General features: G+C 41.3%; 1 protein-coding gene across 1 annotated transcript in view; it reads left to right on the forward strand.

Moving 5' to 3' along the window:
- Positions 1-27,537, forward strand: part of SNAP91 (synaptosome associated protein 91) — a 64,834-nt gene that overhangs the window by 35,527 nt on the left and 1,770 nt on the right. The window contains exons 15-29 of the mRNA XM_088520307.1: positions 3,963-3,977; positions 4,122-4,289; positions 8,299-8,406; positions 8,930-9,187; positions 9,391-9,477; positions 9,577-9,648; positions 10,078-10,161; positions 11,109-11,192; positions 16,812-16,949; positions 18,214-18,363; positions 19,686-19,716; positions 20,814-20,925; positions 23,899-23,982; positions 24,053-24,157; positions 26,619-26,719. Of these exons, the coding sequence (XP_088376433.1) occupies positions 3,963-3,977; positions 4,122-4,289; positions 8,299-8,406; positions 8,930-9,187; positions 9,391-9,477; positions 9,577-9,648; positions 10,078-10,161; positions 11,109-11,192; positions 16,812-16,949; positions 18,214-18,363; positions 19,686-19,716; positions 20,814-20,925; positions 23,899-23,982; positions 24,053-24,157; positions 26,619-26,711 (1,589 nt within the window). The 3' untranslated portion in view covers positions 26,712-26,719. The remainder of the gene's footprint in view (positions 1-3,962; positions 3,978-4,121; positions 4,290-8,298; positions 8,407-8,929; positions 9,188-9,390; positions 9,478-9,576; positions 9,649-10,077; positions 10,162-11,108; positions 11,193-16,811; positions 16,950-18,213; positions 18,364-19,685; positions 19,717-20,813; positions 20,926-23,898; positions 23,983-24,052; positions 24,158-26,618; positions 26,720-27,537) is intronic.

The raw sequence follows: 27,537 nt of genomic DNA on the forward strand, positions 1-27,537 counted from the left end.
CATTCTTATCCAGAAAGCAGGACCAAATATACATCTCTCCTAGGGTAACGCTGACCAATTACTTTGCAGTTTTATCATATCCTGTTTGACCTTTCTGTGCAGTTTTGCTTTAGCAGCAAGTAGCTACGTTGTTTTTGTGCTTCCTTGTTCTCAAGTATTGGAACACAAGGTTTCCTGAGATTTTCAGAAGGACTCGGGTTTCTCAGCTGCCTTTTTTTTTATGTAGTTGGTCTTTCACGCAGACTAAATATCATTAAAATCTTAGAATACCGATTCTCATTGTAAATTACGTGTTTTAGAAGAGATGTTGTATGTATATTCTTTTGAATTACTGAAAACTCTTTAAAGTCGCCTAGTCATGCACTTACTCTTCTTACTCCACAATGTGGAAGGGCAGCTAACATTTTCCTTTGGCCAGGGCTATCACCACCTCATCAGGCATTGTTCAGTCTTACCTTTAAGATTAGCATTTTGTTATCGTAGTAACATTTTTCAGCTTTGCAGCTAGCAGGAGTCCAGGTATAATGAACTGTTACTCCATCAAAATATTACTTTTTTTTCATCCTCTAGTTCAGTAGTTGCCCAAAACAGTGTTAGATGAGCATAAATAGAGAACTGTGATGGCTTTGTTGCAAAAATACTGAAACTTCTAATCGCCTTTCATCTAGTCATGAGGAACCTTGCAGCCTGTGTGAAGTTCCTCTATTTAAACTACATCTGCAGGATGAAGCTGATAGTTGTTCTGAATTGTGTATTGTCATAGGTACCATGGAGCGTTTCGCATAGAAGCAGCTTCAAGCCATTCCTTTTTCTGTGTCCTCTGAGTTTTCTCATTAGGCTCTTGATAGTCCAGCGGATGGGAAGAACTGTGCCTTGAGGTCATACATCTTCCTGGGTTGAAAGCCACGTGAGAAAGCCAAAAAAATTCCATCTGAAAGCTTCAGAAGGAACTTCAGGAAAACAAAATTCTTGTTTGGCAGTTTTTAACAGTGCTGTTAATTTGAATTTTTAGACTGAATTGCAGGAGCATATCTCAATGGAGAATAGTGTGATTTAGGTGGAAGAAAAATGAGGAGGAAAGTGTGTGGAGGGCTCTTCCTTTAAAAATATTCTTGAATCCTTGTGGAGACAGAAGGATCTTTCAAGCCTAAAGGAGAAAGTTGTCCTGTTGGTGATTATCCAAGCATGGAGAGTTGGGTGGAACTGCTGTTAATCTTTCATGGCTGCAGAGAAATTTCCAGTGTAACTTTTCACAAACTAGCATCTTCTGTTCAGTCACTAATGAGTAAGTAAAGGCCTTAGGTATTTTAGTGGAAGTGTTCGATCCATGGCCTACGTGGGATTCGCACAGAGCTGTTGCTCGAGCTGAGGGATGCGATTCCAAGGCCGCTCTCTGTCACTTGTGGGAAATGACAGCTGCTCTAAGCTCTGACACTCAAACAGGCAGGTCAATTGACTTAATTTTTCTTGCTGAACTGCCTTCTGTCATGCCTTAGAATGTGCTATTAGTGTTGTTTCTTTAGTATTACTATACAGTAAAACATTAATTTTAGTCTTTCCTGTATTAACAGTGACTGCAGACTGCCATGCTGAATAACTGTAATTTCACTGTATTGTGATCTATAACAAAACTGGAAACCAGAATACATCTAAGGATAAGCTAGTAAGAGGCAGAGGTTTGCCAGGAGTTGTGTATTTTCAGTCTAGCTGTGAGACTTCCACCTGGTGTGCAGTAATGAGATACCAGAGTGCTGCATTTTTAATAAGCTGTTATGGTCTTTCAGAATGGTATTTTGACATAGCTGAGCTCATGCAGTGAGTCTCAAGTAGACCTCTCTTTGGGAACCAATTACTAAAATACCTGCATATTTTCTGTGGTGCCTTTTTTTAACAAGTGTGGAAGATAGACACAAATCCATGAGGGTTAAGTGTGTTTGCTCAGAGCATTTTGCTTCCCAGATACTGACCTATAATAAAATATCTAGACTTCGAGCTTGCTGTTCAGTGTGGTGATGAAGAACCCATAACCCCATTAGTTGTACAATGAGCCTCGGAGCAACACTGAGCTCTGGTCGATCTGGTCAGGTAATAGCTGTTCTGCTCTGACTTCCTTCCCTGCAGTATAAAACAGGAAGTAGGCCAAGTTTTTGGCAGCCTAGGAAGGGTTGTGTGCTACCTTAGCTATACTAATGGTTCTAGAAATATATTCCAGCATTGATATAAATAGCTGTGCTTCTGGAGGCATGTGCAAAGGGTGAAATGCAATGAAACTGAAGATGATACCTGCTGGTAACCTGTGCCTCCAGTCCCCGCAGCAACACTGTGCTGATTTGCATCCTGCTGTAGGGTGAATATTCCTCATTAGGAGATGTACACGGTGTCACTGGGGGTAATGCAAGGTTAGGATGCAATCTAGACCATCTGCAGCATTCTTCAGCAAAAAAAAAAAGTAACGTTTTGTACTTGTAGGAGCTAGATTCTGGGTGTCAAGTAGCAGAACGGCCGCATATCTGCCATTCCGAACAGACCTCAGGTCTTTGAAACACCCCTAAGGTACAAGGTGTGAGTTCTTGTGAGCCTGGCCTAGCACTGTGTGGTACATCGAGGCCTGTCTGGAGAAAGGTGCTTGTAGTGCTGCAGCCTGGCCTGTTTCAGCCTTCTCCAAGCAGTTCATAGAGATGGTTTAGTTACAGGTGTGAATAGGAGTGCACGAGGGCCATGGTTTTAAAAAACCTGCTCATGATCTACAGCCTGAGGTATTCAGTGCCTCTGAATCCTGCCTTCCATGAGAGCAGAACAGCTGCTCAGGCAAGGGAAGGCCCTGTGTTTTAACGGAAGGACCTGAGCACTTCTGTCAGTAAAGTGAAACTACCCAGAGCCTGAAATACAGTGCTGGCTTCCTCACTTTAGAGGAGGAGGCAGAACTTCCACTGTGTTGGAGCTTGATCTGACGGGTCTTGGAGGCAGCAGCCTGTGGACGAGCTGCCGGTAAAGCTGCCGAGTGCCCCTGGGAGCTGCCGACTGCGGAACTGAGGCTGGACTGGAGAGACCTCCAGGTTCCCCAGCACTCATAGTCTGCATAGCACGTGTTAACATGGGTTGTACCTTCTGACTGCTCTCACCAACTTTAATGATATCTTTGTCCAATGTCTTGCTCCTAACTTTATTCTAGAAAATACTTGTAACTAAACAGAATTATCTTGAAATTTGCTTTGTTATCTGCGTACATTTTGCTAATAGCATGATGCGGTCTTGAGTAATTGCTCACTGATTTGAATTAATGTCAATTACTTCTGAGTGTTTGCTGTATTCATGTGTGACAGCTGGGTTTCACTGGGGCTTGTTCTTCTTACATAGATATTTAATTTGTGGTAGTCTTGAATCTCTGTGTAGTTAGACTAGTGCAAGTAAATTACAAATTTTCAGTGTTCTTAGTTAGCTATTTTTAAATTTTAAGGTAGTCTGTTTGCTTCTTGTGGAACTCCCCATTGCTTAAACAAATGCAGGTTCAGGGAGAGGGGAAAAATGAGAACTAGTGTGCTGGTGAACGGAGGTTTCCCAAGAAACGGTTCTTGGCTTTTCCTTAGGGCGGTGAAAGGAGGAGACCTTTCTGTCAGCGCTTGGCCCTGGCTAAATCTTGGTCATCGTGGTTTGAAAATGGGAGTGAAGTCCAGCTGCACGGGACAGAAATGATGAATACTGCAGATGTTGGAATATCTTGCTGATTAGGGATCAAATGCATAAGACTTGTGCCCTGGTTCTGTTTGGAATAGAGTTATTAAACAAGTTTGTTATGTGGAAATAGCTGTTTGACTATTGGACAATTAAATGCAGTCGTTCTGTTTGATCCAGATGTGTCACTTAGAGAATGAATGTGTGGCTAATGAACACCACCTGCGTGGCTGCTCTACTAACTGCTCTGTTTCTTTTGCACTGCTGTCGTTTTAATGGACAATCGCTAGACCTCTTGGGAGAGGGTGAGTAACATTTTTAATTTTTAAGACTATTGAAAGTTAAGACTCCTTATTAAGTATTAATATTCTTGGAGTTGAGTGCTAGTGGTCTGTGTCCCTCTTCCCCTTACTTTTCCTGTTTGATCTTCGTTATATGGTTGCATATAGATAATCTGGCTGCACTTTCCGGTGTTACCTCTGAGCCACAGATTTCAGATCCATTTGCCCCAGAGCCTAGTGCAACTACTGCTGCAACTACTGATACTGCAACTACTTCAGCTGCCGCTACAACTACAACTATTACTGCTACCACTGCTGAGGTGGATCTCTTTGGAGGTTAGTCTGGTTGCTCTTGTTACCTAATCCATCTCATATGGTTGATGAAGCAATATTGAGATCCACTGTTGTCATAAGGCCTCTAGTTTTACTTGCTCAAGCAAAGACACTTGAGTGTTGGACACTATGGAGCAGGAAATGTAAACTAACCAACTAGTTTTTTGTTTGCTGTGTTATTAACTAATAGGCTCCTCTGCATATACAGTGTTTTACCTCTGTGTATATCCAGGTATAGGAAATGGAAACCTGTGTACACTTCAGCCTGAGGTACATTCTAATAAACAGCTAACTAAGAAAATCAATTTTCAGGTCCACACTGGGTTAAGCAGGTATTCTTTCCATGTTATTTAGTGACAGTATGCTCTACTGGAATTTCTAGGGAAAAGCAATGATGCTTTCCTAGTTGCTGCACTAGAGAGGATGGGCATGGCAGCTCCTTGCCTATTTCTTACATGTCACACTTCTGTCACACAGCTGTGTTGTGTTTCTCTGGATCTTTCCTTGAAATTCGGTATTGAGCTACCTGCAATTACTGTATTTCAGGATTCGGCATTCTGCAGGATTCCTATAGTAAAGCAAAATTACAATGAACTTGGCCTGGATGCTAAATATACAGCTAATGTATAGGCATCATTGTGTTATGATTTTTCTTATATATGCTCTTTCCATCTCTAATACTAGTTGCTAGACTCTTGGGTAAGAATAAAGCCTGCCCTGTCTATTGCCAGCTTTCTTTTCCCTCCACGGGAGCATAAAGCTTCTCGACAGCCAGTCAGAAATGCCCCTGTGTCTCTTCGACATGGTACCAACCCAGCTTGGTGGGAAAACCTTTTGATTTATGAACTAACATACTTTACTTCAGATTTAGGATTGACTGACTACTCTGTTTAACTAATTGTCCTTGAAGCTTATTCCAAGTGTGACAATGGATGTCCATGTCAAGATTTAGTAATAACGTGTTTATTGTCAAAACTAACATGTTTGCTGTCAAAACTTCCAGAACTTTGCTGTGTGTTCTCACTATGGGTGTGCTCGTTACCTGCTGTTTCTAAGGGCAGAAGTGCAGGAGGGGTCTGACACGTGCACAGTTTGATTAAAAAGGTTTTTCCTTAAGCCTGGAAGTTCCAGTTCCACGAGCTGGAATTCGTGCTTAGGACTGACCTTTGGGATATCCCCAATACAACTGCTGAGAAGCTGTAAGGAGGGAGCAGGACTGCTACACTGCCACTTCATCCCTCCTTGCATAAGGATGGATAACAGACCAAGTGCTGCAGATGCAGGCACCTGAGAAGCAATTTAAAGTCATCCACACTCGGGCAGTAGTTTTGGCTACCTAAAGGGTGGTATCTTGAGGAGCTGGGGTCACTGCTAGGAAGCCTTACAGGACTTGGGAAGACTTTGGAAGGTGAGCCAGTCTTTATCACAGCACTTTTCACTTGCATTATTATCTTAGGATAGATGCGTGTGACCTTTTAAAAATTAAACTGCAGTCTGATGGCTAGGAATTGCTGTGAATTTTAAAGTGGATTAGAAAAACTCCTGCCCCCCTCTAGTCCTACAATGGTAAGATGTACCATTTTTGTTCTTCCAATACCCTGTGACTGGAAAAATGGCTGCTACCAGATACTGTCTCCACTTGCTGAGTTTATGAAGTGGTGCAGATGCTTTTAGCATCTAATGATGTAACTGCCCTTTAGACTGTTCAATGGCACACAGGAAATTGTTATTAGGAACTCAGTTGTCTTCATCCTCCAACATGGAAAGACAGTTTACTTTTGCAGTAAGATGTCCAAACCTCAGTGACTAGATGTCTTAATTTGAAGAGACTATATTTCGTTGTTCAAATACAGTAAATCTCCAGTGGGTTGCACATTCAGTGAGTACTGAATCTCAGAACACTACAGAAAAAAAGCAAGATTTTATTATTTAAAATAGCATCTAATTACTAAATTGAAAAATTGTTGTTACCTAGATGAAAAACCTCTGTACACACTCAGCAGTGCACATGAGGTGGTAGTGACATAGGGCCTGATGAATGTAAATGTAGACTTACTGACCCAGTTTTGCAAATCAAAGAGGAAAATGAGCAGTCCAGATTTTTTTGACTAATGAAATAGGCTGTGCACACTTGTTTTTTTCTGCATGTTATGCTAGTTTTCTGCTGTGCAGGTCCTTTGAAAGGCTCTGGGAGTGTTGATAAGCTTTAACTCTGTGAGAAGGACTGACTTAAAAGCCTTGGTGGGAACTGTGCTCCATAGGCTGAGCCATTGAGGTGGCCCTGTCTCCAGGCTCGGAGAGTTTCCCGAATTCCTCAGGGTGGTGTTTTCCTGCACAGAATAGGATGTCTTTCTTTAAAATGCCATTATGAATTTAGCTGATTACACTACCTCCCATTTAACCAAAGTGTGGTGCTAAAGAAAGCCTGGCTAGAACATTATTTAGGAGTAGCATTATGTGATAGAACTCGTATTTCTCACCTGGGCATCTGTGGATAGAAATGTTTTGTTTTGAACAAACATAGAGTGATTTTCTGTATGAAGGCCAGCCCTGTAGAGGAAAAAGTAACACACATTACTGCATGTACTGTGTATTTGGAAGTATTTGAAGGCAAAACTCTTCAGTCCAATTCTCTGTTGAATTTCTTCTCAGTGGTATGCCAGTGCCTGGTGTGCGTACAATACACTGACTTTTGACTGTTTATGATATTTTACTTGGACAACTGCCATCCAGTTTTGTTATTGAACTCTATTACATGAAAAATAGATTTGTATTTGAAGTGGCTTATTAGCAGGCCTTTCTTTTGCTTTTAACTCATTTTAATTCTAATGGATGAGAATATTGCCTTCCATCCCTTCTGCTGAAGTTTAGATGCATGTCCTGTTGAGCTTTCTAGATGAACTGGCACAAAACTGTTTTAAAATGGTCATTTTCATTTTAAAATTGAGACTCAAGTTAAAGCATGCTAAGCTTTTCTCCTCTGCTGGTTTAACAGTGCAATTGCATCATTCCTCCCTACAGAAGCTTTGAACTTGCTCTTTGAAACAGTAGATTGCTGTCTTTGAAGCAGTAGAAAAATGCCTTATGAATGCCTTAAATCATGTCATTTTGATTGCACAATCTCTCTGTGAAGAAAATGCTTGCTTATGAAGGGTAGTCCAAATGGTACCGTCCATTAGGACTATTTTCTGGAGTTAAGAGCTACACATGGTGATTAAACCCAGGAATAATGCCGTGTAAGTTCAGAGCTTGCAGGTCAAGCATGTCAAAACGGAGCCAAACAAAACCCCAGAAGTGGTTACAGTTTCCCTCTCTGAATTGCCTGGGCTAATTGGCCTTTAAGATGTTTCTCAAAGAAACAGAGATAAACTAGGTATGGCTGACCAGTGTCTAAGGTCAATGTTATAGATCTGTCAAAAGCAAGCCAAATAAATATAATCTTTATGTTGGGCTTTCTGGCTTCTTGAGGATCCTTCTTGAGTGCTATTGAGAGATGAAGAAGTTCCCTTTCTTAAATACTGTGTGGCTTAACAGCTAGAAATGGTAGGAGTAGCTGTAACTGGAGCCACTGTAGCTGGCTTGCTGTGTGCAAGAGCACTTTACATGCCCAGTGCTTTGCAGACTTAAGTCACAGTGACTGGTTAATCATACATGTATTACAGGCTCTGAGCATGAAAGTTGAGTATCTTTATTAACACCAACTTAATGCTATTCCTTTGCCCTTCATTAATTAATTTTGGGTGGTACATGAGCGTGCCGCTCTGAACCCTTATACAATGAGAATTACACTTTTTAGTACGTTTACTGAACTTTCTGGGGCAGCCTCAGAAGTTCCTTCTTGACTTTGCTTGGGTGGGCTGGGGGAGATGAAGCCTGTGCGCTGCATGACAGAGTAGCAACATTCATGTTGTATAAGGGGACCTACCTGTGCGATTTAACTTGGTTCCTTTACTATATTTTTCTTCTCTTTATCCTTTTTCCTTTTAATTTCTGTTCTTAAACTGCACCCAAGATGCCTTTGCAGCTTCTCCTGGGGAAGCCCCTGCAGCAACTGAAGGGGCAGCAGCACCAGCTACCCCAACCCCTGTAGCAGCAGCTCTTGATGCATGTTCAGGAAATGGTGGGTTTTATGTCATTAGATGGTCTCTTGTTTTGCTGTTATTTTCTGTTTTGTTTTGTTTAAACTACATGGCAGTGTGTTTTTCTGAAATTTTCTTAGTAATGTTCCCAATTGGTCAAAACAAACCATAGACTGAAGAGCATGTTCAACAAAACTGCCCGTTTTTGGTCCCAGTAACTCCTACTTGTTCGCTAGTGCTGATGAATGATTCTGGCAGCTCTGTGTTTTGTAAGCAGTAATCTGTTGAACTGGCTATTCCTTCATCATGTCTCTCTTTTTGGCTTGTCCAACATTTTAAAATCCTGCCCTTTAGTATCTAGACTCTTCAGCCTTTCAGATGACCTTTATTTTGGAAAAACATAAGTAATGTGTCTGGATAAGCAGGCTAGATGTTAGAGCAGCCTCATTTGTGTGTGTGTGTATTTGCAGAATGTGCCTTGCCTGTAGTTGCTTTGTTCTTAACTTCCTCCTTTACTGCTCCTAAATAAGCATACACATGTATTTCCCCTCTCCTTTTTACAAGACCCCTTTGCCCCATCCGAAGGTAGTGCAGAGGCTGCTCCCGAGCTGGACCTCTTTGCTATGAAGCCAACAGAGTCTGCTGCTCCTGTAGTTACCCCTACAACTAGTGCAGCCGCTCCAGCTCCTGCAACTGCTCCTTCTCCAGCTGCTGCTGTTGCTGCCGCTGCTACTGCCACTACAGCTACTGCCACCACCACTACTGCCACCACGTCTGCTCCCGCCACCACCTCCGCTCCTCCTGCTCTAGATATCTTTGGTGGTAATTTTGTTTTTAACTCTTTTGATTCTGGTGAATTGCTCTGTCTGGAATACAAAATAACTCTTTGTAGCATGCATGCTGCCTTCCAGGCTTCCACGTGAGGAAGCCTCTTAACTCTAAATGTGCTATGCAAAAGTTGAAAGTTCTGCTTTTGGTCCTGTTTTCCGAAAATGAGTTAAAGACATGTGTGTTCTTGGTCTTAGATTTATTTGAGTCTGTTCCCGATGTACCTGCTGTACCTGCAGCACCTAAACCTGATGCTACACCTAGCATAGATCTGTTTGGTACAGGTAAAGAGAGCAATCTTCAGCTACTTTACTGCTTTGTTATGGTGTTAACGGACTTGAATAATGCTCATTTCTCCTTGATTTTTCTTTCATTTCTGGAAGATGCTTTTTCATCTCCACCACATGGAGCTTCTCCTGTGCCTGAGAGTTCTCTCACTGCTGATCTCTTATCTGGTGAGTGCTTGTTTTCACAGGACGTCCTGCAGGCCTCCAGGTTTTCTTTCAAGAGTAAAAATAAGACTTAATCACCAACTTGCGCCTTTAAGCTGAAATGCCAAGCTATGGGTGTGTTGATAGTTAAGTCACAAGATCAGCAGTTGTTGAAGGTGTGAACCATGAAGTGGCTGATACTGAACTTGAGTAAGTGATGTGGATGCTAAGAGCCTAAATCCTTCTCTCAGCATAAGAAAATTATGAAACAAGAATGGCTTTTGAACGGTACTGTGTGAGAAATGTAACACTTTCTGTTTGCAGTTCTGAAGACTTTTACCTGAATTTACTGACCCTGTATTTCTAACTTATGGACCCACGTGGTTTTGAAATATTTAGCTATCATTGTTGCCTTGCTGATACTAAATATTATTTATCCTATGCTTACTGCAGTGGATGCATTTGCAGCCCCCTCTCCTCTACCCACTGCCTCTCCAGCAAAGGTGGATTCTTCAGGTGTGATTGACCTATTTGGTGGTGGGTATTTTTCCTTCCTCACCACTTCAGAGCTGAATCACTTCATTTCAAATACCTTTGCGCTTTGCTAAGGCTGCAGTTTCCTCTCTTTTGGCTTTCCTGTGCAGCACTGCAGCTAAGACTAACTTGTCCAGTTCTTCATATTGCACAACAACTAATGAACTGCAAATAAGCTGTCAGTGTGGTCATTCTGTTGCCATCACTTTTGCCATCCTATCTTGAGTCAGTGCATGTGTGTCTCTCCCTCGCAGCTCTGATGGAAGTATGTTACTTGCTTCCCCCTTTCCTCTTCACCCTGTCTTTACAGCTCTCCATGTTCATACTGGTTCATCTTAGTTTTGTGTCTCTAAGCAGCTGAAGTTGTGAAGGTGACTTTTCTGAAACTGAATATCTGAATTATAAGATCTCTATCAGACTTGATGTGGTGAAAATTAGGATGGGCACAGCCAACTCTAGAAGTGTTGTCGAATAGGAATGTTATTTAAAATAGTGAATTGTCAAACATTAGTGGAATACCCTTCTCAGAAGAATTAATGTCGGTCTGTAACTTCTGGCTGGAATTACTCCTGTCTTTTGTTTAATGCTTTCATCGCCAAAGGGCTTTAACCCTCTAGCCTAAAATCCTACTCTTTGTGTGGACTTTCTGAGAAGGGGCCCAACTAGGGGGACTTGCAAACCTTGGTGATTGGTATTGATATCATCCTCTTCTGTGTTGCTGCTCTTTATAGAAAAATAGATTTCTCTGACATGCTGCTGTGTTGCTTCTCCTCATTTCCACCTGAGCTCTGTGTCCATGGTACTGCTCTGCCAAGTACTTTCATTTCTTTTCTGCTGCCAAATGAAATGGCTATCCTCTTGCCTCTCTTGTTTAAGGTAACAGTGGTGAACTGGTGTATTTAATGTTGAACTCTTCACCTTTTCTTGCTGCCTTCTGGAATCCCCTCTAGATGCTTTTGGAAGTAGCGCTGCTGAACCCCAACCCGCAACCCAGGCTGCTTCTAGTTCCTCAGCTTCTGCAGACCTACTGGCTGGTAATGAAGATATATATATATATTTTTTTTACACTTGCTATTTAAATGAGAAATTTAAGAAATAGTCTCTGTGAAACCCTGTGTGTTGCTTGGGTATATAAATGGACTTTTGCAGTAGATTAGAATACTTGTTCACTCGATTTCTTAAGTTTTAGACTTCTTAAGTTAAAACCGTAGCAATTTATAATGTAAGCAGTATGTTGAGTATACAGAGAGGCTTCATTACATGCTCTTTGCTCTTCGTTTTCCTGCCTCCTACATAAGCCTTATTCTTCTGCACTGTGTGGTGAACGAGGGTGTCTACACAGAGTTTCTGTGACTGATTTCGGCAGTACTTAAGGAAAATAGTATTCCAGGTTATGCCATTTATTCCCCTCTAGCTCGTCTGTGTTTCTTGGCTGATTTAATTGAGGCAGATTGCACACTTACATGTTGGAAGTTTGAATAAGTGAATTAGCAGCTCTCTTGCCTTTAGCCAAGGAGAATAGGATGAGAGGAGAGAGAATAATATGCATGTCTGTTCTGAATCTGTCTGAATACCAGGAAACCAGCTACTTTAAGCAGGAGATATAATGTGTAAACGTATGCTAAGTTTTAGTGGAGGCAGCTTTTGGATCTTAAATTAGAAGTCCTTTTGATTTAGTAGTGCTGCAGTAATTCTGTACATTGGTTAAAGGTCTGAGGATAACTTTAGGTTGGAGACCAAGCTCTAATCACTAGGCTCTGAAGCACCAGACTGGTCATTTTGTAAGGAAAATACTGGTTGTTACCCTTGGTGGTTGTGTGTTATGAGGGGAGTGAGTGCAAAGATGTTGTCAAGAAGCTAATCCAGTTTGTGAAAAAATCATAATATAAAATATTTTCTGTCTTGATCTGTAACTGCACTTAAGTTACAATAATAATTATATTGCAGGTGGCTTAAACTTCTGCAGTGTACTCTCTTAATCTCTGATGTTAAATTAAAACCTAAATTGCAAAAAATGATGTTGTAAGTCTAAAATTTCAAGGCAAACTGCTCTGCTTTCTTGTCAGAATGGATTTTTCTTTTCTTTCTGTCTGTCTTTTTTTTGCTTGTATACATTTAAAATGGCCACGAGTAGGTTTATATCTTTATTTGGCAGACACAGAGTCTGTAGACAGCACATTGCTAAGCATTTGCTCACCCTAGATAATGGCAGATGTATAGCCTGCAGTGTAATCCAGTTTCAAATTTAAGATTATCTAGATTTCATGTGGTGGCTGAAGGCTTGTCCTTCATGGTTAATGAATGTTCAGTTACTCTGAGTGTTTATATGCCTAATGGTACAAATATAGTTACTACATGTCATTGTCCTACGTGTTCTGCTGTGAAATAACTTGTTAAATTATTCTTGGCTCTCTTTAAAATGTTGTAGGCATTTATTTTTTTCACATTCCCCTAAGCCTCTCTGCAGACAATAGTAGAATTATGCTCTCAGTTATGATAGTCTTTAGCTTTTTTCCTTTCTGGATCTCTGTATTAGACTGCATGTGTGTGTATCCCAGCATGTGCTTTAATTGGGTGTTCTTACAGAAAATCTTACCCTACCATCTAAGTAAACACAACCTCACAATCAAGCAGTTGGGGATGTCCAGATAAGACATCTCACGAACTTAGTTGCTGCTGTCTCTGCAGACTTGTTCTGGGTCTTATACAAGTATTAGATGAGTGAGAATTTAATCTCTTGAAGCATTTGTATACTCGCTGTGCCTGATGTTGCTGTTGGACTCTGCAAAATGTGTGGAATTGATACTAATCCTGATGGAAACTTCATTGAAGTTGGGAAGGACTCTCTCCTGTGGAAGAACAGAGGCTTTGTGAGGCTTTGTAGAAGCTTACATTGCTTTCTAAACAGAATCTTATAAATTGATACTCATGTTGTCTGGTGCTGCTAAGGTCCTCATTCTGGCTTAGAAAACTGAATGCACCTAACAGAATAGGATCTTACAATGATAAGTCTGATTCTTTAAGAGGTGCTGGAGTCAGCTGCTTTGTCATCCCTATATTTTGTCATCCCACTTCTGATTTGATTCTTTGGATACTGGTACATTTTGCAGATAGCTGAGTGCATGGAGCTTTGCCTCGGGGCAGGTGATGAACCGAGAGAGTTCATTGCATGTGGTAAGGATCAGAGGACAGAGCAGCACTGCTCATGTTCTAGCTGTTCTCTACAAACCACCCGATCAAGAAGAAGCATTGGAAGAAGCTATTTTTAGGCAGCTAGAGAAATCCTCACTGTCACAGGCTTTGGCACTCACTGGTCACTTTAACCATCACAAAATTGGCTAGAGGAGCAATACAGTTGGCCGCAAGTAATCCAGAAAATTTCTGGAATGTATTGGAAGTAATTTCTTCATGCAGAGGATCAACAGAGAAGCTAAGGCAGATGCTCTGTTGGACCTGCTGCTTACAAACAAGGGAAAACTGGTTACAGATGGAAGAAGAACAGATTTTGGTTTGTTGAGAGACCTGCTTGGCAGGGCCCCATGGGAAGCTGCCTTGCAAGGCAGAGGGGTCTGAGAGATCTGTCTGATTTTCAAGGACAGCTTCCATGGAGAACAGTCCATTCCAGTGTGCAGAAAGCTGGGCAAGTGTGGCATAAAACCAACATGAATGAACATGGAAATTGTGACTGAACACAAACACAGAAAGGAAGGATATACTTGGGAGGTGGAAACAAGAATGGGCTACATGTAAATATCCTGTAAATGGAGTCAGAAAAGCCAGAGTTCAACTGGAATTGAAGGCAGCAAGGGAGTTGAAAAGCAAAAGAAAGGATTCCAGAAGGGCACTGGGAGTAAAGGGAAGACTAAGGAGAATGTGGGCTCAGGATTTGGGGAAGTGGTGGCAAAGGTCATGGAAAAAACCAAGGTGCACAGTGCCTTTTCACCTCATTTTTCACTCATCAGGTCTGTCCTCGGGCCTACTTGGTCCCTGAGCCTGCGAGGAGCGTTTGTGGGAGCGAAGAGGTGCCCTCGGTACAGGAACATGGAGTTACATGAAACATGGAGAACACTTAGCCTACTTGGACATGCACCAGCCCATGAGACTGTTGGGGATGGATGCAGAGGTGCTGAGGGAGCTGGCTGATCTCAGTCTGAAGCAGCTCTATCTCCTTTAAAAGGTCATGGCAATCAGAAGGTTGCTGATGACTGGAGAAAGGCAGAGATCACACCTGCCTTCAGGAATAGCAAGTAGAAGGGTTCCTGGTGGCTGCAGGCGGGTCAGCCTCACCTCTCTACGTGGAGAGGGTCACATAGAAGCCGTTATAAACATATGAAGGACAAGGAGGTCATTGGGTTTAGTCAACATGGTTTTACCCTGGGCAAATCATGCCTGAACAGCTTGATTACTTGTGGGGTGAAGTGACTAGCACCGTGAGCAGAGAGAGCTCAGACTTGTCCCAGTCCTCCTTTTAACCATGAGAATGGACAAATACCGGAGTGGTGCCCAGATAGGTGGTGGGTTCTCAGTCCATGGAGGTGTCCAAGACTAGCAAGTTTAGTTTTCCAGGTATGCCTTGGACTAATTTATTTGTTAATAAAGGTGAGACATTCTGCAGCTAAAGCCCATCTTCTGATGGGCAGTGTCCCGAACACTTCTGGCCATGTCCAGGTTCCTGTGACAGCACGCAGCTCTAATCCTCCTGCTGAGGATTTGGGGTTGAATAGAATTAGCATTAATTAATTCACTTCTTCTGTCTTATTCACAAATAAGTCTGAAACTCCCTTCTGGTGTAAATTTTCCTGTCCTTTCTACTTCTATTAAATATTAGGGTACCTATAGTCCTTAGAGAAAGGATCCCTTTGGAGCAGATGATCAGAAGCAGGAGTATTAAAACACGGAGTGTCACTTGCTGTCCTGAGAGGTTGGGACAAGTCTGAGGTCAGTGCTTAGTTTCACTTCTCCCTGAAGAGCTTTGCTTTCTTAGAGGGAGGCAAGCAGAGATCTCAATTTGAGCACAAATTCCTTACACTGAGCGTGGGGCCGTCCGGCAGATGCAAGAGTTCATAACTGGAAACGTGCTGTTGTTGCTGTTTGTAAGATGGCAGCATCATGTGCTGTAATTGGTGTAACCTGTGAGCTTGGAAACGGCCTAGATAAGAATTAGGAAGTGGTTGGAAAGTCTTCAGAATATTTTTTTACTTTGTCATTTTTAGAAAGTTGACTGCCCCACTGAACTGGTAGTTAAAGAAAAGCTGAAGAAAGATGAGTGAAAGGAGGATGGGAATTAATTGACTGCTTAGAGATGAGCAGCAAAAGCTATCTCACTAAAGAGATAAAGTGGTGATAAGGGTTTAATGTAATTAGATAATCTCTTCTAAATGGATGTGTTGTGTTTGGTACTTTATTTCAACTTTATGACTGAATCAATATTCAGATGTTCCCCCACATGAAAAGAATTGTATTAATATTGCATAAGACTAGAGCTTAAAATGTCACTACAAATCAGAGAAAATGGTCTAAAGTAGGAATCTGAAACAGAGAGGAGTGCAAGCTTCTACACTTTGGCAGTGATAACTAGCTGTAAAAGTGAGGGTAGCTAAGGCAGCAAATTCTCCACAAAGAATCTTCGGGCAGTGCTAGAAGACTGGCCTGCCAAAGTCTCGTTTTCTATCAGTTGTGGCAAAATAAACTTAACAAGAAGGAGGAAGAAGAAGAGCCTGCAAGCTGTGCGGAGCGATCTTCATGCTGCATTTGCATGCAGTTGGTGTGGTGTCCTCGGATGTGAACCACAATTGTGCCCAGTAGAGCATCTGGGACAGAAACAAGGCTGAGACGCAGAGAAAATGTGTAGTGGTCTCAGGCTTTGCTGTGAAGAAGAGCCCAAACAAGAGGGCTGGCTTGTAGGCGCAAGAGAACTGAGAAAGTGTCATATGTCTGCTCTCTTTTTGATGGAGTTAATTTTACACAGTTTCCAATTGAAACAGTTTCTAGAGTCTATAGATACAAGTAACAAGGTTAGATTGCAAGGGAGATTGAGTTTTATAGTTAAGAGAGGAAGGGATTTTAACAACAGGGTGGGAGGGAGTTGCCTGCAGGTTGGGGAATCGCTATCATTAGGGATTGGTTGTGCTCCTGTGTTCTGTCCGTCCTCCTTCGCGGTGGAGTGTGGGGCAAGCGGTGCCTGGTGACATCTTAGCCTGGAGGACCAGGTTCGTCAGGATGGTGAGGGATTAAACCAGTTAAACAGGACCTTCTTAACCGGTACTCCTCATTAGTTGCTTTCATAGAGCTGTCGTCATTTTTCAAGCTAGTCTGCTATTTCCCTTTGTTCTGGACTAATTCTTACCGTGTTCTACGTGTGAGCTTATGTAAGCCTGAAACTCCAGCATGCAGCCCTGCAGGGACTCTGCTTTCAACTGCTGATCCACCTCTACAGAGAACGGCAGATAACTAGATAATAAAAATGCATCCTGGTTTTTTAAAGTAATTTGCAGTATTGAGCTATTTCAAATGGTCTAGTGAGCAGTTTCTCTATCATGTTGCCTTGCCTTCTTTTTTCTTTTTTTTTTTCCTTTTCTTGTATTTTTTTTTTTAACACAACCCACCAAGACTGACTCTAATGTCTACATCTCTCTTATGTGACTTTTTCAAAGGCTTTGGAGGTTCCTTTATTGCTCCCTCTCCATCACCATCCCCAGTCACTCCGGCTCAAACCAATTTACTACAGCCTAACTTTGATGCAGCTTTTGGAACAACAGCTCCAACAACTGGAAGTTCATTTGATGCATCAGGTGAGTCAAAGGTTTCTATTCCATGAATTTTCTAGTATTAGATGAGTTAATGGCATTACATTTAGGCTATAAATACAAGGAATAAGTGATTTCCCTATGTCTTTTATGCTAGAAGAACTCAGGGTTGTGTTTAGGCTGGTGTATACGCAAGAACTCTTTGTACCCATTTTTATGCTACCACATCAGCTGAAACTGAGCTAGTGCAGACATCATCCTTGCTTGTGCTTGACTGCATTACTCACAGAAAACACTGTTCTGTAAATTCAGTGTATAGCTGAGTCTTCTTGCTTTGCTGCTGAAGCTGTTTTTAAGCTTGCATGGCACCCGAAGGTACGCAGGATTGAGACTGAGGTGGTGTTCTTTGCCTGTCTATAAGCTTAAACTTTCATCACTGCTATCGTTTTGTTTGTATCTCTTCCATTCTATACTTACCATGCTGGGTCCTTGCTACAAACTTACAATTGGTGAGTTCTGCAACTGTACAGGAAAAAAAAACCCCAAGAAACAGAAAGTCGAAGTAGTGCTGCTGTTCGGTCCTTTGGTTGCTTGCCAGTGCACATGTCACCCTTTCCTGTTGACCCAACCTTAGCATGTACCTCAAATGCAGATCAGAATGCTGGATGCTGGAATGCAATGTTCCAGGCAGCTTGACTTTGAGGGATCTAAACAACGAACTTCTGAGATGGATGTCTGGACTAAAGAGACTAGATCTGTCAGCGTGGATGGTTCTAGTTCCTTCTGATCTCATGTTAGTAGGTTTCCCAACTTCCTGCTGCTTGCAACCGAGTAGTAACATCTTGAGCCTGTTCGAATCCTATTGCCATGAGTTGTCAGTGTGTAAGACTGTTTTTGCTGCGTAATTCTGACTGGTGTTTGCTGCAGGATGTTCATTTTAAAAGCCTTTAAATGAATATCTCCTGACAAATGTGTGCATCTGACATCTCTGTTAAGGATGACTTTAAGAAAAACAGCGACGTGGAAATAGTGCTTTATCTATGTAGATTCAACTCTCCAATTAAACTGCTTCTAGGCATGCCTTGTCATATTAGTTCTCATCGATATAGTTCTTTCAGGACTAATGTACATTCATTGTCTAGTAAAATGACATGCATGCCCTCGTTGGCATTACCTTTAATGTCAAGCCATGTTTTGGTAAGACTTGTGTCGTGGTTGTGTGTGCTCTATTGCAAATAGAAGGAAAGTGGCCAGCGGTGCTTTTCGTTACCCCAGCTGCTATCCTAAACCACTTTTTTTTCATTTGCAGTATTTGATGGCCTAGGTGATCTCCTCATGCCAACTATGGTTCCTTCGGGGCAGCCTGTCGTACCTTCGGCCGCTCCAACCGTCGCTCCTTCCGCCGCAAGCAAAGGCCTTGGGAGCGATCTCGATTCGTCTCTTGCAAACTTAGTAGGCAGTAAGTGAGGTGTTTTTGTTTTAAGCAGCCTCCTGTTAATCCTCCTGTTTCCCCGTGTAGATAAGGGAGGCTTTGCTCAGGAATAAGGCCTTATTCAGATAGCCTGTATTCTAGGGCCCTAACTTGTCCTTTGTGTCAGATTCCGAGGAAACTATTGGAACCTGTGTGGTAGGTACAACTCGTAACGTAGGAATAGGCCAGTCAGATTCACTATCGTATCTGCCCCTGTGTAATCAAAGGATGGAATGGTAAAAAAATGTCTAACGCATCTGGTATCAGAGTAGGGCTTGATATTGAACAGAAACAAAGCTATTGGAGACCTATATCTGACTTTTCACTCAGTGAGAATAGAGTAGCAATGAGATGTGTTGTACAAAGTAGCCAAGAAACAGATCTTCTCTTGGATAGTGACCTTGCCAAAAATCGCTCTTGAAATGCTAAACAAAAAAATGGGCTCCTGCCTGTAGTAAGGTGAGTGCTAGAGTCTTTATTAACTGGAGATCAGTAGCACCCATCCCCATACAAATCTGATTTTCACATAGGACCACCTAGGCTAAGATATAATCATACTGAAATTGGACTTTGGAAGGCTGTGTGAGTGGAATGCTCTGTATGTTACCATAAATAAACCAAAACAAATGCATAACTGATCTTAAGACATAAACTTTTCTGTTAGGGAGAAACTACCACGTATAGAAGTAAGCAGGACTCTCATGCTTAATCACTTGAAACCGCTTCTGCAAGACAGTTGGTATATTCAAATTTAGGGGTGAAAATAACAGTGAAACTTAGAAATTCTTGGCTTGCAGGAGTTTGTATGTAAAGAATTTTTTAAAACTTAGCTTAAAACTGCTTCTGGAGAGTAATTAGGAAACTACTTAAGGGTGCATTACATAGTGCAAAAGTTTAAGGTAACTTTTGGTTTTATCTGTATGTTTAAAATGACTTTCAATTTCAGCATGCAAAAGAAGGAACAAAAAACAAGTATTGTCACTTGGGATAGATGGTGCTCTTAAATGATGCTCTTAAATAAATGATGTTCTTAAATAATGTAGCATTTTGCAGATCCAAAGATACTGTCACCTTGGTTTTCTTGTGGAGGAAAAGATTGGCTTTCTCAAGTATGAGACCATCACTAGGTTCCTGGAAAGTTTGCCCTGAAGAAGTAATAGGGCCAATACCTTGAAATTGTCTAAATAAAGATTTGTGAAAGTGAAAACTTCATTTTACTATTATAAGCAATGAAATGTGAGCTATTACTTTGACACACTTTAATTTACCAAACGTGGCTCTTTTTTACTCTTTTTTTTTTTTTTTTCCAGATCTTGGAATTTCTGGCACAACTTCAAAAAAGTAAGCGTAGCTGGGTTTTTTTTTTTTAATATTTTCTTACCCATTAGTGATTTTAAGTATCTGGACACGTGCCAGTAGATATTATTATTGTTGTTATTATTATTATTGTTGTTGTTGTTGTTATTATTACTGCTGCTACTACTATGTTAAAAAAAATCCAGCAAAATTCTGGAAAAAAAGTATTCTAGTCATTATTTCTGTATAGATTCACTGAATAATGAAGGTTACTTCTTCCTGACACAGCTTTAAAGCTTGCTAAGCTTTAACTCAGGTCTTACATTTCTGTAAATCATTACCATATTCTGGAAGGTTGCTTCCCAGACAACATAAAATGAAGTAATACTCCAGATGATATTGCATAGCTGTCCTGGGTTAACTAGGCTAATCATAATAATTCGGTTTATCTTTTTTATGGCTTTTTATGTGCTTATCATGTAAATATCGGAATACTTCTAAAATAGCAGAGAAACCCACAAAGCACAGAAGTTTTTATTTTAATACTTAGAGTATTATAGTTTGTCTCAAAACTTACCTTTCTTCAGTCTCCTTTGGTCAAAAGGTGTAACTTATTGAGGCTAGAGCAGCCTCTAACAGCACCTAGTTTGGATACACCCTTTTTATTCTGTGGATGATTTGTTTCTCTTGTGTGTGTGAACATTTTTCAGACCGAATGCTTTCCTCCTTCAGCTGTCTGCACAAGGTTTCCAGCAATGAAGTGTGCGTTCAAAGACTTCTAGCAGGCAGCTCTACTGCCTGCTCCCAGTAGGACAGGCTGTAGCACTGCTTCTGCCTACTTTGCAAGGGTATTTGCAATAATAATATATCACCTGCAGTCAATGCTAAGCACACTTTTCCTTTATTCTCACCTCAAAGGCCATAACCATGTAACTGGCTTCAGTGTAGAGCGTAGTGGTGTCTACAGCTAACAATCCTTGAACATGAGTGCTACTAAAAGTATATATTCTTGTTAATAACTTAAACTGTGCATACCATAAACTAATGTACCTGCAGGCTAATGTTCATGTGCCCTGCAGTTGCTTTCATTTTCGCAGTGAAGACATGTAAAGAATTGCTCCATCTCTGATGCTATCTGCTAGGGGAGACCTTCAGTGGAACGCTGGCGAGAAGAAACTAACAGGGGGAGCCAACTGGCAGCCAAAAGTAGCACCAGCAACGTGGTCCACCGGTGGTGTCCCCAGTGGCCCCTTGGTAGGTAGTTCCTTTAGACCAGCAGTGAAATGTCACTGCTTTCTGAGACCATGCAAGCAGACGCATAGTTGCTGCTGGGTCCATTTCTGCTCAAGGGTTTGCTTTGTGTAAGTAATGTGATCATTTCAGGTCAAGTTTTTAAGACCAAATCTACAGCTGGTATAACTCGATCACTGCATTCAGGTCAACAAAAATACAGTAGCCTACATATCAAGCTTTGACTGTGTGTATGCTTAATGGTGTCAGCGGGTATTAAGAAAGCAAAGTGTGTGGCTGGCACTATGTCCAGATAGACTGTCCAGAAACAAAGATAGTTACATGAAGCTGAAATACTGGGGTGAGAGAAAATGGGCTTGTTCCTCATTCAACCTTTCCTGAACACAGTAGATCAAAAGAGTACACTATTCAGACTAGTGAGATGATGTGACATTAGATTAGAAAAGTGTTGTTTATTTAGCCCAGCAAAACAGTCCTACAAAATACACGAGAAGGCCCTGAGAAGGGGGAAAGATGGCAGTTAAATTGAGCTTAAAATATGAATTTGGCACAAGAAAAAGCCGATCATGGATAAACTGTAACAGTAATATGAAGCAAACTCATACGTCATAAAAGTAGCAAGGTCCCTGAACAGACTTTGTTTTAAAAATAAATTATTAAAAGCTGGAGGATAAAGAGTGTCAGATAGAGAGGAGGGAAACTGTCAAGAGAGCAGACTAGTTCAGTTTCCTACTATCGCAACTGAACATTAATATAACTTTAAACATAGTCCAGTTTATTTCTTAATCGTCATATACAAATTCACTGAACTTGATACTTTATTGAATGTATTAGTTGTAACGTCAACTTTTTTTTCTCAATAGAAAGGTTGGGCAATACTGTACTATGTAAGTGAATTTTTTGATCTCTCATTATACTTACCTACTAAACACGAAGATACTAACAGCATCTCACCTGCTTTGCAGTTACTACAGCTGGCTTACAGCTAGCTAGAAACTAGTTTGTACAGGAGTTTTCAGATGTCTGTCCAGCAACGTATTGAATGTTACCATTTCTGTGCTATAAAAAAAAAATGCTTCCAAATACCTCTGCTCTGCTTTAGTATGAAGGATCTGGTGACTTGCACTTCGCAGACTTTCTGACTTCTTTAATACTGGCTCAGTCTGGTAGTGGTTTTGCCATCTGAGTAAGTGGCCCCTCTGGAAAGCTGGGTGGAGGGATAGCATTTCATGAAACATGGGTACTATGTTTCCCTTCTCAGGCCATGCACTTAGGGCTTTTTGAAGTCAGAGAATAGAACAGCCACAGGAAAAAATAAAACAAATATGGAGGCTGCAGTGAAACATTTCTTCCCATCACCACTGAAGTCTGAATTTGAGCTACTTCAGCTTTCTTCACTTCTTCCCTTCATCGTGGCCCTTTGCACCTTCTGGATTAACAGCAGAGCAGAATTTCAGAAGATCCTGTCTCCTGAAGTGACCACAGTATCCTGAAGCAAAAGCAGATCCAGTTCAGGGGTCATTTTTTTGGCGTCTGCCTAACTGAATTTGAAACTAAGACTTCTTCCTTTGGCTGCAGTCAGAGCAGTTTAGGGTGTTCATTTGATGACAGTAATTCAGGTCTTTCCATATTTTGCTTTCCATATCTGAGTGTCCACATGTTAGTTTTAATATGGGGACAAATAAAAATGCTGCTCTTAAGTTTTGACTGGTAAAGAGATTCATAATAATTGGTCAGAATCTGTAGGATGCACATGGTGCAGCAAACCTGGAAGAGGCTGTCCTACCTAGTGCCACGAATCTGAAAAAAAAGGGCCTATTTTAGCCTGGAAGCAAGGACCAAATTACAATGCCCAATGCCACGTTCACAGAAGTGGACTCTGTAGAGAGTCATTACTGCACTTCTCCAGAGGGACACTTTCCTTTGAGCTGAAAAATACTGTAACTGTGCTCCAAGCATGGATGGGTTATAACTGACTCCAGGTAAACAGTAAGGAGTCTGAGTCGGGCAAGACTTTACCACTTCTGCAATAGCTTCAGGATTTGTGCCAGGATACTTCTTTAGGACACATATTAACAATAATGAGGTTCTTGAGGATTCCCAAATACTAGTAAGATCATTTTCTTGAGTGCTTTCTGCCTCTCTCGAGCTGATAGCGTTTAAATACAGGCCACAGGAAGACTCTGTGTGGGGAAATGACAGAAAAGGGACCCAGAAGGCGTGTTCCTCCAAGTCCTGCTACATAAGTGTGGTGGCCTCCTTCAAAGCTGTTTTTACCTGTGTGCTGTCTGTCCATTCAGATGCCTAAACAAACAGTTCTGTCTTTCTGCATTGTAGCGGAAATTCTTTTTTCTTCCCTTACGCATTAATTGAATGAAAATCCATTGTGCAAGAAGTTAAAATGAACTTAACTCTCTTTGACTCATGCACATAATGGTTGTAACTGTGGCTTGTGTGTGAATGAGGCATAGTTAAATGAATGTGACTGCATAAAAATACTAATTAATTTCCCTTGGAAACTAATTACTGTAGCAATTATTTTCCTTGACTTCTATGCTGTACTCAAGCTAAGCATAATTCTGTAGCTAAAATGCAATGCTATAAGTAAAATGCAATGCTATAAGTGCCATAGTGTGTTAACTATCAGTTATGATGTTAGTAGGCTCTGTTATACTCCTCAATAGAAGAAGAAAAACAGTATTTTGGTCTCATTTGAGTTGTATTCTGCAAATGGACTCCATTCATGACGACAAGAGAGTCTGTTACCTGAGTTTTCTTATGACAAAATAAACTAAACATTGGTCCAAACGGTCATTCAGCAGTCACTCAGCTCATTCTGTAGCAGCCTTGTGCTTTTCAGGTTAGGTGTTACCTGTTACAGAACAGTGCTACTTTCCAGAACAGCTTAGAGACTCTTAGAGACACACTGTGGTTTCCCAATAGTTGATGTTACAGCAATTCTTGTGTTTCATTCAGACAGGAACCGTGCCTCCAGCAAGTGCTGTTCCTGCTGCGGGGGGTACTCCGCCTGTTGCACAGCCAGGAGCAGCGTTTGGGATGGTGAGTTGTCTTTCCTGGCTGCTCTGCCCCCTTCTCCCCGAGCGCTGCTCATGCTGCCTTTAACTTGCAGGCGCCAGCAGGGGCAGGGGTGCCCATGATGCCCCAGCAGCCAGTGATGTACGGGCAGCCCATGATGAGGCCACCGTTCGGGGCTGCCCCGGGCCCTGGTGTACAGGTAAGTGCTGCAGTTAGAGGCATGTTGTACTGCTCCCCGTTACCCTAAAAAGTGGCTTTTGTATTCCAGATCTCAGTTTGAGTCTAGCTGTAGATCTTCAAATGAGATTTCTTATGGTACCGACTATAGCCAAGGAAGATCTCAGTCAAGTGAAGAGCCAGTGTGTTGAAGTGCTTTTGATTTTGGTGACAAACTGGGTGAGAATTTTACTGTGTTTCAGTGACTCTCTGCTCTGGTGACCTCCAACAGGTCACATCAACCACCCTCAATTCTTCTCAATTGTCTTATAGGAGAACAGTGAAAGCGCAGATTTGAAGTCTCTCAAATTACCTACTCCCAAGATATGTTTTGCAGTGGGATTTGCAGAAAGCTCAAAGTGGAGTTGATTGGCATTCTTGCTCTGTCCAGAGCCTGTCAGAATTTACACTGTGCATCTCCCCTCAGAGGCACTGAAATGTTTCTCTGGAAAACCCACCTTCAGCTGATGAATGAGCTAAGATCTTAAGTTCTTGAATGAGCTGTCTCAGTAAATGCAGGTTTCACCACTTTAGGCTGGTAGTTTGTTGGCTTTATTTCAAAGTAATTGCATTCAAGTATGAAGCTATGTGATGGTGAAGTGTTCAGGATACACACACTTCACTGCAGTGTGCCATTTTAAATACTACCAAGTGGAATTTATTTCTTCTAACCAACCTAATGTGGAGGAAGGCAAATACACATTAGTCTTAATCTTCAATCACTGTTTTCTTCTGCAAGCAGTAGATAGATGACACAGCCCCATTTTTCATGTATTTAAAGTACATTCACCTAGTCTTTCATGTATTTAAAGTACATTCACCTAGTCTTTGTGACAATCACATGTTTAGACTCAAAGGAGACACAATTTTGGCTACTTACAACAGCAGGTTCACTAAAGCAAGGCTATTTTTAAAGAACTAGCATGGTAATTAAAATGGCAGGGCTGGTTCTCTAAGTTGTTTGGCAGATGTAGAGTAACAGAAGTTTCTGTGCATAAGAGTCCTGTAGTAGTTGCTATACACAGTGAGCAACCTGTTCATTACATGAGGAGCCTTTGCTTAGCAGCGATTCTGAGTAAGCCTGTCCTATTTTATGCCTGACCAGTGTACACAGAAGTTACCTCTGGATATTATTCTGCAGGTTTGCATGTAGTGATGCAGGAGAAATTAGTCTGAAAAGGTCAGCCTGAAGAGCACAGTCACAACAGGCTTCAGGTAGTATCTGAGCATTCCGGCCTCAACTTGGCAAGAGTTGCATAGCACCTGACTGGGGACAATTCCACTAAATGGGTTTTGCTTTTTTTAGGGCAATTTAGGTTCTTTCTTTTTCAAGAGCAGATTGTGGTGACTTTGATCACGCTGGTCATCATACAAGAAGTGAATAACCAGGCAACTAGCTGTAAGTTTATAATAGCTTTCAATTGGAAAGCTATAGAAAATGCTTCTGTAAGGAAGAGGCAGGGGATGCTTGCCTGTAACATCCTGCTTCTGTTCAGAATTTAGAAGTCCTTCTTCCCTTTGAAGTAATAGGGCACACAAGCTGGTGCCATGGCTCTTAAACCTGCTTTGTATCACTCAAAAACAACCCGCTTCCCGTTTTTGCAAGCATCAAGTTACATGACCAAGCTTGGTAGCAAATGCTACTCCTTAAGTAAGGAAACACATTCCCATTCATGTATCTTTGGATTTGCTTTGGAAAAATGTCAAGGACTTGAAATTTTTAAAGAGAAAAATTGGATTATTGATGTTAGAACTGTGCATTTTGTGTATAGATACTTGATTTTACTTTTCCTCACACCTCAAATGGGCTTTTAATTTCAGAGAGTAATATAAGAACAGTATTATGAGAGACACCTAAAAGTGTCCGAGATAGCTAGTGCCTTGAGTATGGCAGGGATAAGGGCAGGAAGGTGCAGTTGCATGGAACTTGAAAAAATGGTCACTTTCTACTGATTATTGGATTTTTTTAATACCTAAACAAGGTGCAGAGAGTCTGCAGTACAGTCTTTTTTTCTTTTTTCTTACTGCCAACATAGAAGAACTTGTATTTAATTGCCAGAGGCAGGGATTCTCAGATGTACCCTTCAGCAGCCACTTTTCTTGTTTATAGCCTTCATTTTTTAGCATCTAACCATTGCTTAACTACTTTCTGGGTTAATGTTTCTAACACATTTCGGTCTTACAAGGAAAGAATGATTTAAAGCCACACTAAGTAGAATACTTGGTGTCTGAACCCTTGTCCGTCGTATCAGCCATTGTGAATTCAGTGTTTGGGACAGAATTTAGGCAAATGTTTGAGCAAAATGGCACCACGTTGAACTAAACAGCCACCTTAAACTTTGTGTGCTTGCAGTGCACTTGCGTGTGTTCCCGCTGCGCTTGCCTAACGCTTGTATATCCTTGTCTGCTTTCTTTTTTCCGCCTTCCTGGCTGGCGTCTGTTAGCTTTCTCCAAGCCCAACTCCTGCTACTCAGAGTCCCAAGAAACCTCCAACAAAGGACCCATTAGCGGATCTTAACATCAAGGATTTCTTGTAAACGCTCAGGTACTCTGTGACTGCCTGACTAAGCATGTTGCACTGGAGTACGTATCTGGCACACAGGTGTTCATTAGTCCCATAGAGTAAATGTTAAATATATTTTTTAAAAAAAATGAAATATGTCTGGCAGAATTGTAGCTTCAGAGTTGGGTAGAAACATATATTACTAATGTACGTTTAACAGAAAACTGTACCTATAATAGAAGGCCTGTTTGCTGTTTTATTTTAACCTGAAAGCTTGACTTGGGCAGCTTTTGGGACTAAAGTGACTGACCAGGTAAGTTATCTTGGATCTGTAAATTCAGGTTTGTCTTGTTTCCGCTCCATCCAGGGGTTCATGTTTTTCTTTCCTTGAAAGTAATACGGAAGTAAGTAGGATCATAATAGATTACAAATACTGAGGAAAAAAAATACTGAAAAGCCAAGTTCCACCTTGTTCCAAGCAGCTGTAGGTTATTCACGAGAGTGTCTTTAAATTGTGACAGATCATAAGCAGTAATCCAGTCTTCATGTGGAACCAGATTTTGTATAGTAGGTGTGTGGAGCATTGAGAAGTTAAAAGAGAAAAGCTCAAATATCCTGAGCATCAGGCAAAGGTTGCCTGCATACCTTGCTGCTTTTGGTCTCGTGTCCTTCCTGACCTTACAGTTTCCAAGACACTGCATTTCTGATGCATTACCAGAGGGTTTGGAGAAGAGCTGGAGCAGGGCTAGGTGGAAATGTCAGATTGAACTCTTCAGCCAATTAAAAAAAAGGCAGAAAAAGATAGGCATTTAAAACTAAGACTGGAACAGCTTTCCAGGTAAGGAGAGGACAATAATCAT

Source organism: Tinamus guttatus, unplaced genomic scaffold (assembly GCF_059628265.1).
Source record: "Tinamus guttatus ecotype Peru unplaced genomic scaffold, ASM5962826v1 Tinamus_guttatus_pri_ptg000085l, whole genome shotgun sequence".
Classification (NCBI taxonomy): Eukaryota; Metazoa; Chordata; class Aves; order Tinamiformes; family Tinamidae; genus Tinamus; species Tinamus guttatus.